At 33.7% G+C, this 15,307-nt stretch overlaps 1 protein-coding gene across 6 annotated transcripts in view; it reads left to right on the top strand.

Annotated features, from left to right (window-relative positions):
- TDRD3 (tudor domain containing 3) overlaps positions 1-15,307 on the top strand; it is a 201,138-nt gene that overhangs the window by 70,153 nt on the left and 115,678 nt on the right. For all 6 annotated transcript variants that reach the window (XR_009536768.1, XM_060129155.1, XM_060129159.1 and 3 more), the window contains exon 2: positions 13,157-13,241. Coding sequence is in view for 1 of the 6 variants with exons in the window: in XM_060129155.1 (XP_059985138.1) it covers positions 13,157-13,241 (85 nt within the window). In the remaining 5 variants the exon portion in view is untranslated. The remainder of the gene's footprint in view (positions 1-13,156; positions 13,242-15,307) is intronic.

Consider the following 15,307-nt stretch of genomic DNA (forward strand, 5'->3'; position numbering starts at 1 on the left):
AGAATTCATACAACTCAATGTCAAAAAGAAAACCTGATTAAAAAATGAGCAGAGGATCTGAATAGACATGTTTCTAAGGAAGACATCAAGTGGTCAACAGATACATGAAAAGATGCTGAACATCACTAATTATCAGGAAATTGGAAATCAAAATCACAATGAGATATCACCTTACATCTGTCAGAATGACTGTTATCAAAGACAGTAATTAAGTGTTGCTGGGAATATGGAGAAAAGTGTACCTTCATCCACTGTTGTTGGGAATGTAAATTGGTATAGCTACTATGGAAAAAAATATGGAGGCTCCTCAAAAAATTAAAAACAGAACTATCATACAATCCAGCAATTCCCCTTTTGGGTATTTTTCTGAAGAATAAAAAACACTAATTCAAAAAGATATATGCACTCATATGTTCACTACAGCATTATTTACAGTAGCCAAGATATGGAAGGATCCTAAGTGTCCATCAATAGATGAGTGGATAAAGAAGATGTGATTTATAGAATCAACAGAATATTAGTCAGCCATAAAAAAAAATAGTCTTGCCATTTGTGATAACATGGATGGACCCAGTTGGTATTATGCTAAGTGAAATAAGTCAGGCAGAGAAAGACAAATACCATATGTTTTCACTTATATGTGGAATCTAGAAAACAAAACAACAACACAAGAGAGAAACAGACTAATAGATACAGAGGAGAAGCTGGTGGTCACCAGAGGAGAAGCGTATGGGGGTTTGGGCAAAATAGGTGAAGTGGATTGGTAGGTACAAACTTCCAGTTACAAAATAAATGAGTGATGCAGATGAAATATACAGCATGGGGAATACAGTCAGTAACACTGTAATAACTCTGGTGACAGGTGGCAACTAGACTTTATCTTGATCATTTTGTAATGTGTAGAAATATTGAATCACTGCATTGTGCACCTGGAACCAACATAGTGTTGTAAGTGAATTATACTTCAATTAAAAACATAAAGAACTCATAAAGTCAACTAAAAAGAAAACCAACCTCAGTAAAAACTGGGCAGGGGAGCTGAATAGACACTTTTCCAAAGAAGACATTCATATGGCCAACAGACACGTGAAAAATTACTCAACATCACTAATCCAGCTTTCCCACTTCTGGGTCATCCGAAGGGTATGAAAGCAGTAATTTGAAAAAATATATGTACACCTCTGTTCATCATGGCATTATTCACCATATGCAAGATAGGGAAACAGCAGAAGTGTCCATCAGGGGGTGGATGAATGGATAAAGAAGATGCAGTATATATGTACAATGCAATACTACTTAGCCATTGAAAGGATGCAATCTTGCCATTTCTGAGAATACGTGTGGACCTTGAGGGTATTATGTTAAGTGAACTATATCAGATGGAGAAAGACAAATATTGTATAGATCTCATTCCAACGTGGAATATACAACAAACAAACAAAACCCTCCAAATAAATAAGCAAAGCAAACCAAAGAAAAGCAAGCACATAGATGTAGAGAACAGATTTGTATTTACCAGGGAGGAAGGAACAGGTGGGATCAAGTTTATGGTGAAGGAAGGAAACTAAATTTTTGGTGGTGAGCATGCTGTTAGGGTATACAGAAATAGAAATAGAATGTATGCATGAAACGTATTATGTTATACATCAATGTTACCTCAGTTTTTTAAAATTGAGATTTTATTAATCTGCAACATTTTCTAATTTATTTTATATATGTCAGATATTATAAAACAATGCTTTATTGCTCTTTTAAAATTAAAAGTCATACCAAGGCTTCTTTATGATTAGATTAATGAAGATACAACTATTACATGAGTCACATGTTGTTTCTAGACAGTGCACACACATGAGAATGAATACATTGATATATAAATATAAAATCATGAGTTTATCCTGAAAGTTCTATTTCTAGATACAATTTTGAACATTGAACATCTGCCAGTTTTGGTTTCCACAGAGGTCCTCAGACCAGTCCCTCTCAGATACTGAGGGACAAGCAGCTATTGAACAGTATGAGATTGGGAAATCTATGTTTGAAATAGAAGTTGGCCATGATCTATTCTTAAGGGAAAAGATGTATTGCAGAAACTTTTACGTATATAAGTCTATTTTTATAAACAAGTATTTCCTTCTAAAATCCACCTCAATTTATGTGTATGTGTATTACAAGAATATTGCTATAATGTTGTTAATAACATTGTTAATAATGTGTATGTTTTGGAAGAATTGGGGAGGGGCCACTTTCACTTTTTATTATACCTCTGTATACTTGTATTTTTATTTATTTTTTTTTTTTTTGCGGTACGCGGGCCTCTCACTGTTGTGGCCTCTCCCATTGCGGAGCACAGGCTCCGGACGCACAGGCCTAGCGGCCATGGCTCACGGGCCCAGCTGCTCCGCGGCATGTGGGATCCTCCCGGACCAGGGCACGAACCCGTGTCCCCTGTATCGGCAGGCGGACTCCCAACCACTGCGCCACCAGGGAAGCCCTATTATTATTATTTATAGGCTTAAACTGATCAAGTTCACTGAACTTGATCATTCAGGGAGAGTTAATGAATCAGGGCATTTTAAATTGAATAGAGGACGTTTTTTTAGATTCTAATATAAAGGATGGCTTTTCAAAAAATAGGTTTTTATTTAATTGAATGAGTACTTTCAAATTACTTAAATTCATAATAGGTGTATCAGTTTCCTGTGGATGCTGTACCAAATTACCACAAGCAGAGTGGTTAAAACAATAGAAAAGTACTCACAGTTCTGGAGTCTAGAAGTCTGAAATAAAGGTGTGTGCAGAGGGTCTATGGGAAAATCAGTTACTTGCCGCTTACAGCTTTCTGGTGGTTGCTGGCATTCCTTGGCTTGAGACCTCATCACTCCACGTTCTGTGTCCATCTGTGTCTCTCTCTTCTGTGTGTTATGTCTCAAAATTCCCTCTGCTGTTCTCTTATAAGGACACTTGTCATTGCATTTAGGGCCCACCTGGCTAATCGTCTCAAGATCTTTAACTTAATTACATCTGTTAAGATCATTTTTCCAAATAAAGTAACATTCAGTGGTCCCAGAGATTAGGATATGAACATATAATTTGGTGTACCACCATTCAGTCCACTTTAAAGAGATGGGTATACATTTAAATTATGTTTTCTAAGCTGGAAAAAGAAAACTTTTTTTTTTTTTAAGAAAACTTTTAATGTTTTTGCAGCATTTCAATTTCAAAAATTTAATCAACACCAAGCATTTTATATTTTAAGATGCATTTTAAAGAAATGAAAATTAGAATTATTCATATTTATTGACTAAGATATATGTATGAGGGACTATTTCACTCTTTTGCAAAAAATTCATTTATATTTACTTAATTAGCTTAGTAGCATATTTAAGTGACTTCCATTTTTTATTTTAGGCATTCTATTCTCATTTCATTTTAATTTTTGGAGAATTGTTATGCTATTAAATGGTAAGCTATATGATGACATGCAATAGAAACATAGGTATTTGTCATAATTACCTATGATAATTGAAGTAGTAGGTTTTCATTTTTAAAGTTTTGAATAAATGGTATTAGTTTAAATAAATTATGAGTGTAAATTATAAGATGTCTAATTTTAAAACAGATATTAAAATTGTAATTTTAATACAATATAATTCTGTGCTATAGAATATTAAACTTATTACTTACCAGCTGTTTCTTGACATCATTATTTAAAATTTTGACATAAATGGCAGATTGAGCAAAAATGATGGCAATATATTTTGCACTGAAAATTCTCTTTGAGGCAGAAATATTTGCACAGTCTCATGGAATAAGTTTTTTTCTTATTGTTAAAAACTATGTCTATTCATCCAATATGTAAAATTGGAAAAAATTAAATAATAAAAATCTTTTCATCTTGCTGACACCTTCCTTCATTTCTTAGTGAGCTCCATATGAAGAGCATGTTGGAAATATGTAGTTTAGGCTTTCTAATAAGGAAGGTTACACACTTTTGACTATTAGCTGTAGCCTTCAAGTAAATTCCCTTTATTGGTTGGCAGATTCCATTCTTTTCCTCCCTTCATTTTTTTCTTTCTTTCTTTTTTTCGTTTTTAAATATAAGCTTTTCCCCATCAAAAGTGGAATAATACTTCATGTGTTACTTTTTTTTATTAATTACCTATTTTATATATATTAGTGTATATATGTCAATCCCAATCTCCCAATTTATCCCACCACCCTCCTCCCTTCTAATAACCCAGAAGAATTTTTTTTTGAACTATAGTAGATTCAATTACTATATTAGTTTCAGAAGAAGGCATTTTTAAGGATCATTATGTTTTGGAAATATTTTCCAGAATAGACACAAAGAGTACAGCGTTTAAGAAGGAAGAAAACTAGTTTTTATTTAGCACTAACTTCATATGAGGCATATGCCAGGTATTTCATTTATTCTTAGAACAGCTCTTAAAAGATTAGCATTTTTTTAGAACAACTCTATAAATTTTTTTTTTTCAAGTAGGGGAGGAAACAGGCACAGAAAGATTGAATAAATTGCTTTGTATCCCACATTTATTAAATGCTGAGACTGAGATTTGCATCTAGTTCCATCTCACTAAAAAGTACAGATCAGATGACAGTCTCTCCAAGCTATTCATAAAATGCCTTCTAATATTTGTTATCATATCTTACATTTTAAAGTAACAACTCTCATGTAAACCTAACTAAGTACATGGTCTGGGGTTAATCCTGGGAGGCCTTTGGCCTGGCCTCTACAGGCCTTGATTCTGTATTGCAGTAGTCAGTGCACAGACATTAGGCCTAAAGTGAGTCTTTTCACCTGATGTATGGTTGTCACCTTTGTGCTGAAGCTGTCACCTTTGTGCTGAAGTAGAGATGACAGAAATGTCAAATCACATATTTAAAATATGACTTATTAAAAACTAACTTCAGCTCTGCTTCAGAATTTAAGTATGAAAATGTTGAATTAGAGGAAGGACATAAATTAATGAAAGTAAAAATATCCAGGCCTTCATTTGTACTTTAAAAATATGTGAGGGCTTGGTTTACAAAAATGAATAATAACATAGTTAGGTTCCCATTGCCACTAATCCTTGTAGTATATCAATTATGGAATTTCAAAGGAATTTTTACTTGCTCAGATGTTAATTACTTAATACCAAATAAACATTCCAGGACTAATGTCTTCATGGGTTGGATTATGTATAGGGAAAATATTGCTGAAAAAGGATCAAAAAATAGAAGTTTGTGATTTGTTGTCACCTGTCTTCCTATAGTTATCTTAAAATTGTCATAATTATTTGTTTTGATGTCAGAGAAAAACAACTATTGAAATAATGTTGAAAATACTCTTTGTAACTATTCCACAGCAAAAAAGCATTAATCTCTAGTAATTTATGTGTACTTTTTATAAGTTTCTATTTCCAAAGGATGAACATAGGAGAGAATAAGAGAGAAAATTGTCTATTGATACGCTTCAATTTTTTTTTCCATGTGAGATATCTCGAGTGTCTGCTAAATGAGTTTCTTTTTTAAATCCTGAGTGATCTTTATAGCAAACACAAATTCTAAAATTATAACAGTCTATTTTATTTTTGATATATCTACTAGCCACCAAAAAAACCCAATAAATGTTGGAAACCCTTATTTGAAAGCCAGTTTAGTACATCTTTGGAGTCTTAGCTTCCAGTAATGGGCTGATGATATTATGCTTGTGAAGCAAGGTTGTCATCTAGTGGTGTTTTCAAGTAGTACATTCTTCAGAATTAACTCTCTAATGCATCTTTAGCATTTTAAAGGAAATGCTTAACAAAAACAAATCTAGGTTTCAAATTTTCAGAATTTAAACACTTTAAAATATTTTACATTATATATGACTTTACAAAGGATTATCCCTAGAACCTTTTCTGATGTCCGTATCTTAATCTTTAATATTGGGCCCCCAGATTTTTGTCTGGCCACTGAAATGTTGAAGTTTGAGTAATACAGATGTTAATCATGAAGTATCAAGGCATTTCATAATGCTTCATGTCTCTACTGAAGTTACTTGCTTATAAAAAAGATCCTTATGTAGTACTAAGCAGATTTTATTTTTTACTTTTTGCATATTTATCCTTTCCATTTTTGTGGAGGTTAATTTTTTGAAACATTTGCACATAAAATGTTAAGGTTTTAAGGTCTTTGCTTTTGGTGTTTTTATTTTTGTAATATAAAAATTTGGAAAGTTAGCAGAGAAGAAATTAAAATAGATTTTCCCATGTGTAGAAAAAATTTAATATCATATTAGCTAAATGGTGGAAGTAATATACATTTGTGCATGCAAAGAAATTATAAAAGCTAAAAACTGAAAAAGAGATGCATTTTAAAAGATAGTTTATATTTGAATAAAATAAATCTTATATAGAAAATAGTTCACTCACTAAGATGAACACTAATTACTTGTTACTTAGAGGTCCTTTATATAATACATATCTTTATTTGATCCATTCATACATAAACCATAGAGAAAATTAAATTTTAAGCTAGTGTTGACTCAGGTCCTTATTGTAATTGTTGGAATAAAGATTGTGGTATTCATTTTGGCATAGTAGGTGGCCACTTAACCTAAAGAAGGGAAGAAAATGGTAGTGATAGAAGTGGTACTCTTTTAGGGAAATGAAATAAAAGACCTCTTGTTTCCTTTTTTGCCATTTGGGTCATAGGACTCCCCCCTTCTGAATTCCTTTTAATAGAATTCTGATCCTCCTGTTTGCTGTGCTTAATACCATAAATTCATTCAACTTAATGCTGGTGTACCAAGTTATATTCTGGTTGGTGACTACCCCCCCCCGCGCCCCCTCACCAATGTATTTATAAATTGTATTGAGTATATTCATTTAGTCTGTACCAGGTTATTTGAAGCAAATTTTGTGCCCCAGTTTTTTAAAAAAATATTTATTTATTTGGCTGCATCAGGTCTTAGCTGAGGCACGTGGGATCTTTGTTGCCGCGTACAGGATCTTTAGTTGCGGCATGTGAGATCTAGTTCCCTGATCAGGGATCAAACCCGGGCCCCCTGCTTTGGGAGCATGGAGTCTTAACCACTGGACCACCAGGGAAGTCCTTGTGCCCAAATTTTTATTAGCCTTGTTACCTTAACTAATCTTATTACTCTGTGGTTCATAAATAGGAGTTCATAAGCCATTTTCCTTTATCCTAAAGGAGGGAATTAGCAAGTTATTATTTCAGTGTTTTTGACTGGGTACAGCAAAAGCCTATAAGAAGCCTATAGCAAAACCCAAAATTTTCAGCAAGCATGTTACAGACCACTTACACTGTGAGGCTGGAAACAGGATATGCAGAGTGAATAGAGAGACCTTTGTTTGGGTAGTTTTTAAAAATTATTTTTTTAATGTCCTGGGAATTTTCAGTAGGTTGGCAATGTTCATATTTGCTAAAATGAAAGATACCTTTTAATATAAGTGATTTTAAAAATTACCTGTCATGTTTTATTCTCTCCTGTCCCTCTATTGGCTTGAGTAATTGGGAGTTAGTTATTATTTTCTTTGTAGCTAAGTAGGGATTCATTTATAAAATTCCCATTTTGGTATTTGGATAACCTATGTGGGCTAGTAATCTCAATGTACCAGCAAATAATCATGTATAGATCAGAGACCACAAAAACCACATGAGGCCATGTGATTTGGGTTTTCTTCAGAGACAGTTAAGACCATCCTATAGCAGTCATTGTCCAGATATGTCCTTTATTTTTGATTGAGTCCCTATCCATTTGGGAAGAATGTTTTCACTCTTGCTTTTCTTATTGGCATTTTAAAGAATTTTCATGTGTCATCAGCCTAATTTGTATGCGTGATAATAGATTCTGTTTTTGATTATCTTAGGAATTCATGTCTCCGTTCAGACTTGAATGGGTATTCATTGCTTGGACAGGTACAGGTAGGTGGAGGGGAAGAAAGCTTCAGTGTGCTTTTTTAGTATTTCTGGCCAATTAGAACATTTTTCCCCCTAAAAAATATATGTAGTCTGGAAATCTAGGTAAGGATGAGTTATCATATGTGCAGTTTGAAGATAATTTAGGTCAAAGTAAATGATTTGATGATAAATCCGGTAAGAACACTATTTACATGCATAAATATGTTTATTGCTGTCCAGGGGTCATACAAAGTGACCTAAAAGACAGTTCTTTTCCTCTTTTGCTTGAAAAGGATGTCAGCCATGGATATTATATCATTTGAGAGACACTTAGGGCACAACCCTGCATGTCAGAGACAAGTTGAAAGTGTATAAGAGCAAACAAACAGGTAACTGAAATAAACCAATACGATTAATACGTACAAAGTGTGTGTGCCACATGCAGACTGAAGCCTGTTTTGTTTGGCTTGTACATTGCTTTGCAAAAAACTAAAAGCTAAAAATGAGAAGATCTGACAATGGCTGCTTAACCTATCCTCATACAGATAGTCACTGGAGCTGCCCCCTTTAGACGGGCGTGTACTCTTCAGTTTGTTGCTGCCCTCCTCATTATGTGTACATCATAGTCAGTAGTTAAGTTAGACTCAAGGATTTTACCTACTTCCAGAGGAATGGATCAAAGGAAAATTGGCACTCTTTTCCCTTGCAGTTAGGAATCCACTTACTGGTAATGGTGATCCACTATCTGGATCTAACAAGTGATATTGAAACAATAGTATTAGTTTTTATTACAGTTTTCTGTCAGTTGAGATTCTTGAACTGTAGTTTCGGAATGTCTGTTTTATATGCCCAAGTAACTTTAGAACATGAGGTAAAGATTGTTTTAGCAGTGAGACCCTTCTTATTAAATATATTTTCATTATTTGTAATAGAAAACCACCTCTCCCCCAAATTGGTGGATAGTAATTAATTTTAAAGCTTTTACTTCTTAAGTAAGAAGAGTTGCTCAGTGCTAAAATTAAATGACTCTGAGAAAGTCAGAATTTTAACATTTATTTATGAAAATAAGAAGCACTTTCCAAAATCTTTTAAAAAAATGTGAGTGTTTATTAAACTGTAATTTAAAATGGAATTATTTGAAGGTAAAATTAAGGAGAAATATTAGTCTATTCCATGAGTATCATGTAGGAATTTAGCCCTTTAGTGCCTTGCTTGTCAATAAAATGTATTCTGATGTATTTTTAGTTCAGAATAGTAATGAATGGTTTTATAATGTTACTGTGCTCAAATCTCCACCAGAGGAGAAAAAAAGTGTGTGCTTTGGGGGCTGTTGTAGTCAACAAGAGCTCTCTGGGGTTTGTTTCTTCTTTAAGGTCCATGCCCTTGGTTTTGCATGCTCAAAGACGGCACCTGGGAACTGATTATGACTCACTTCCCTTGAGGTCCATCGTGCAGATGTGCACAGGGATCAGATCTGACACGCCTGTGCCAATTTTCAATTCCTTTTTTTCCCAGTGACCACATTAAGGCTGGTGAATTGTGTGTTGTTTTGTTCTTTCAGTTGCTGTGTTTCTGTTGTGCATCTTGAAGCGGATTTGGACATAATACCTTAGTTTTATCACATTTTTTATTCATTGATGATATTGGAGTCTTAAATGTTTACAAAAACAGAAAGATTAATTTATAAATCTCAAGTTACAGTTAATTTAGATTTAGTCCTGTGAAAATGGTCCAGTATTGACAGAAGGATCACCAAGATGTTACTGGGGAGACCTGTGAATGGGTCTCCTGTTTCTTGATAATTACAAAGTAAAGCTGTGAGGCTCAAGTCCTTTGATTTTTATTTATTTATTTATTTATTTTTAATGTGAAGGGTGAGGAAGGGAGACTTGTAAAACTTGGAAATTGAGACTGAGCCATATTTTATAATTTCTTATATTCAGGAAGCCTTCTCCAGGCATCGTTTGGAAGAAATCACATGATATTTGATTTATACATGGATGAAGTCAAATTTACACCCCCTTATCTCTTCTGCCTTCAGAATTTTTGTTAGATAGATGTTTCCTCTTTATATTTTGCAGGATAGGTATTTTTATTGTTGTAACAATTTTTGAATCTCTTAATCGTAGTTAATATTAGTTCCCTGATCTTTTACTATGAAACTAGGCCTATTCTTATTTAATATACTTCGGAGACACTGATCGAATTTACCTAGTTGTGCTTTTTTGTGTGTGTTGGTAAAGTGTCTACTTGATTAAAAAATTGATCTGTATAGATGTTGACTTTTGTTTATGAGAAAAAAATCATATTCCTGATATTAGCATTAGTTGTTGATAAATAAAAATAGTGTGTTGTAATGAAAAGACTGCTAAACTGGGAATCAGGAGGCATTTTTGTTTTAACTTTTCATAGCTTAAGTTTGTATCTTGGGGCAAGTTTAGGTTAACATCTTTGGGCGTTCTTCATCTGTAAAATTGAAGAGTTAAACTTTGATTATTTTTTAAGATCATTTCCAGTTCATGTGACATCCTATAATCTTTTAATTCTAAAGAGTTACCTTTCTAGAAAACAAAAGTATTTTATTAGTCATTGCATATTATTTCCCCACTGTAGGAATTTTGAAAGTTGTGATTTTGTAATTACTCAACATTTAGTCAACATTTAATATAGCACCCATATCCCTCTATGCACTGTTGCTTCCTACAGTAAATAAAATTCGTCTCAACCTATACTGACCTCTCATCTCTTCCCCATTTTCCAGCCGTAACGTTCCAAGTTATTACCTCTAGAATGTGCTTTATACTTTTTACTTCCATGTTGTTGGTCATACTATTCCCTTTCTGTGCACTCTTTTCCATTCTGCAGCCACTTTGAGCCCCCATAACATTTTGTTTATAGTTATTTTGGCATTGTATGATAGCTGTTTACATGTTGTGTTATTCTTTATGCGAGACTGTAAACTCCTTGAAGAAAGATGTTTATTTTTCATCATTTTACTGATCTTATTACTGATTCACATAGTGCTTTTCACATAAAGGGGGAATTAATTAATATTTGTAGAACTGAGTTTGTAAGATGGTTAGTGCCGGATACAGTCAATGGCTGTGAATGGTGACAAATTATCAGGGTAATAAGGAAATGAACTTAGCCATTCTGAATTAAAGCAGTGTTTTAGCCATCTCTGCTGACTGCAAACATTGTATTCCATGGTCACTCATGTACTATTTATTCCTGCCTCCCATCCATTCATTCTTACTGACTCATCTACATACTTAACACTTCTATTTTTCTCTGTAGCCCACTTAACTCCTTGCCTTCATTCATCATTGTAGTTTAGCACTGCCATGGTCTTCAACTTTTAATAATATCTAACTTTTTTTAACACATTCTTGCTTTGATTTATATACACATTCCTTTCTTTTACCTCCTTGATCTTATGCATAGGTTTATCAGCTTTAATTTTCTATTGCTTTTTGTACTCTCCTATTCACATTTCTTTTCACTTGTCCTTTTACTTTTGAGAAATCATTCATCCTATGTTTCTTAAAGGTATATGCTCTTTGGTTGCTCTCTTCAGGTAAAGTTTACATTGACAGGTGTCTTAGAATCAGCCTAAGGTTGGGGGTTGATGGTGGAATTGCTGGCCATCAGGAAGAGCCGGAGTTAGCTCTGTCAGATTAGCACTCCTGTATCTTTTTTTTTTTTTCATCTTTATTAGATTATAATTGCTTTCCAATGTTGTGTTAGTTTCTCTTGTACAACAAAGTGAGTCAGCTATATGTATGCCTATATCCCCTCCCTCTTGGGCCTCCCTCCCACCCCTCTAGGTCATCACAAAGTACCGAGCTGACCTCCCTGTGCTATACAGCAGCTTCCCACTAGCTATCTGTTTTACACATGGTAGTGTATATATGTCCGTGTTACTCTCTGAGTTCATCTCACCCTCCCCTTACCCACCTGTGTCCACAAGTCCATTCTCTAAGACTGTGTCTCTGTTCCTGCCCTGCCACTAGGTTCATCAAGTACCATTTTTCTAGATTCCATATATATGCGTTAATGTACGGTATTTGCTTTTTTCTTTCTGACTTCCTTCACTCTGTATGACAGACTCTAGGTCCATCCACATCACTACAGATGACTCAATTTCGTTCCTTTTTATGGCTGAGTAATATTCCATTGTATATATATGTATCACATCTTTTTCATCCATTCATCTGTCTATGGACATTTAGGTTGCTTCCGTGTTCTGGCTATTGTAAGTAGTGCTGCAAGGAACATTGGGGTACATGTATCTTTTTGAATTATGGTTTTCTCAGGGTATATGCCCAGTAGTGGGATCTTTTTTAGTGGGAGAATGTCTACAGTGGCAATGCTAGCATCAGACCTTTGGTTAAAGGAGTATCTGATACTGATTACAAAAGATGCTGAATGTTAATGGGCATTTTTACAGGTGGACTTTTGGGGGGATGATATCTGAATTGTAGAATTTATCAAAGAATTTCAAAATGACTGTATTGGGTGTGGGTGAATTGGTAGAGATGATTTTTCCCCCCTTTGGATTCAATAATCTTTTTACTCTTGAATTAATTATTGTCTGCTACAGATGTATGGTTGGTTTGGACTGAATAAAAAATAACAAAGGGCAATAAGAAAATGAGTAAAAAAAACTGAAAAGAGACAGGAAAAGTGAAAGATATATGGTAAAAAGTTGCATATCTTTGTGCTATTTGGAGTCAGAAGTATTTATTGAAAGATTCTTGGGAACATTATGTTAGAGAAAGGGGACTTGAGAAGATAATGTGAGAAAGGAGCCCAGAAGAAAGCTTGTTGGACTATATTTAAATCTATGTTGTTTTTGGTTCTATTTTTATAGCACATCTCAATCTCTTAAGAGTTTACTGTATTACTAAATATTTAAATTGGATATTGTATTTGTATAATAGTAAAGAGGAGCTCATTCATTCCTTAAGAAGTATATTGATGGTTAAATAGCTTTTCTCAGAAAACATATGGATACTTTTATTAACACGGTATCCCTTTAAAGATATAAAAGAGGAAAAATACGTATTGTCTATCCTGTTCTATCAGATAGTAAATAAACAGGGAGTATCCAGGATGCTTTTTGCCTCGTATTTGTAGTGGAAGCATTTTATAGTAGAGAACAAAATTGCATGTAGACTTAAGAAAATAATTTTGGTTAATTTTGATTTTAGAAAATATTAAGCCATTTATTTTATTTTAACAGGTATCTTTCAGATGAAGGCATTGAAGCATGCACAAGTTCTCCTGACAAAGTCAATATAAATGACATCATCCTGATTGCTCTCAATGTAAGTTTTATTTATTAACTTATAAATGTTTTAAATCTGGAAGCTATATTTATGAAAAATATCTCATAGAATAAACTGGATTTTATGATGAGAAAAAATCATAAATCATCTTGCATTTTTATTGTCCATTTTAAGTTGCAGGGATGTTTGTTGAATTTGGTAATCTCATATAAGCCAATTATTAGAAATATATATTTCTTTAACATCTATTATTCAGAATTCAATGAAAAAGGGAAAAATGCAATTAAAACTCCTTTTTTTTTCACCCTGTGATCCGTTACAGAATTTCATTACATTTACAGTAGCTATGTAATAGCAGTAAAAACTGATCATATTCATGAAAACAAATTGACATTTAATTTACATAGAAACTCTAGCTAGGTTATAGCTTCTTGACAGTTGTATTTTTTCTTTCAAAGTAACTTTTCCTGTTGATAAAAGTAGTATATATGGTACCATACGACTACTTCAGAAAATACAGAAAAGTAAAATAATAAAACCAAATAATTACCGTTAATGTTTTGGTGTATATTTCTTTCCAAGCTCTTTCCCTCTACCCATTTGTATAGTTGTATCTTATCTATAATTGGGATTGACTTTTGGATGTTTTTGAAGAGTTATAAAAATTGTTTGAAGTACAGATGTAAGTAAATTAATATTCTTTTTTCAATCTTGCAGTTACCCTATGGGAGTTTTTTTTGTATCGCCTTTGCAGTCACAGTCTATTAATCAACTTCATATACTATGATACATAATCAGTGAAATTCAGAAGAGAATTACTGTCTGATAAATCCATTATGTCACTGCAAAGTAGGTTTAGCATAAAGCAGAAAGGGCGACAACTGATAAGAGCATGTGAAGTATAAATAAATATATAAATGTGTATAACTTTTCAAATTACTTAAATTTATATTTACATAGTTAAACTTGGGTTTAAACATAAAATTTATATTTTGAAACCTGTGATATTTTTTTTTTAGCTGCTTTGAAATTGTATTCAATAAGACCAACAGATTTTTTAGAAATTATGTGTGTTATCTGTGACTACAAATGGGAATATTTGCTAGACACTTTAACTTCCCTTGATTTGCACCCAAATGAGTGAATTTTATTTTCAAAAAATGGTATAAAGAACCCTAGTTTTGGGCTTCCCTGGTGGCACAGTGGTTGAGAGTCCACCTGCCGATGCAGGGGACACGGGTTCGTGCCCTGGTCCGGGAAGATTCCACATGCCGTGGAGCGGCTGGGCCCGTGAGCCATGGCCGCTGAGCCTGAGCATCCGGAGCCTGTGCTCCGCAACGGAAGAGGCCATAGCAGTGAGAGGCCCGCGTACCACACACACACAAAAAAGAACCCTAGTTTCTTTGTTTATTTAAAAAAGTCCTAAAGATGATAGGAAAAAGGCTTTGTGACAATCTTCTGTTCTTTTTTATTTTTCTTATTTATATACATAGGTAAATAGCATTGAGCTATGTATAAATTGGGTATGAAACTAAGTAAAATAAGTCAACATGAAGTATTTGTCCTGTGTACATAAGAGGTACATGATTATTATTATCTTAGTGAATTAATTTGTCTTTACAATTTTCTTTAAAATATATAGTTAAATACTGCAGTCCAGAGCTATTATGCGATACAATAGGATTAAAAAAAATACTTTTAATCGGGATGAAGTCTACGCCAGACAAATAATCTAAGGTTCAAGTTTATAACCTTTAAATAAAATCAGGTATATACAGTGTTTCTGTTGAAGTTTTTTAACTTTCGAGTGATTGTGGGATGTTAATCACTAATTGAGAAAGACTTGCATTATTAGTTCTTACATACAACTTATTACATATTGGGAGAATAATCCATGCATAAGCTTGCTTATGTTCTCTTCCGCCAGTGGGAACACACTGAATTTGTTCCTTTATCTAGCAGTGAACAAAGCAATGGTATGTATATGGTTTTCCTGCCCAGGGAAGTCCATTAGGCTATTATTGGGCTGCTTAGGAAGGTACTCTCTGCTTACCATGAAATAAAATTCCAGACTCCCCCCCTTAAAAAGCAGGTGTTTACCATAG

This window comes from Lagenorhynchus albirostris, chromosome 18, assembly GCF_949774975.1.
Source record: "Lagenorhynchus albirostris chromosome 18, mLagAlb1.1, whole genome shotgun sequence".
In the NCBI taxonomy this organism is placed as follows: Eukaryota; Metazoa; Chordata; class Mammalia; order Artiodactyla; family Delphinidae; genus Lagenorhynchus; species Lagenorhynchus albirostris.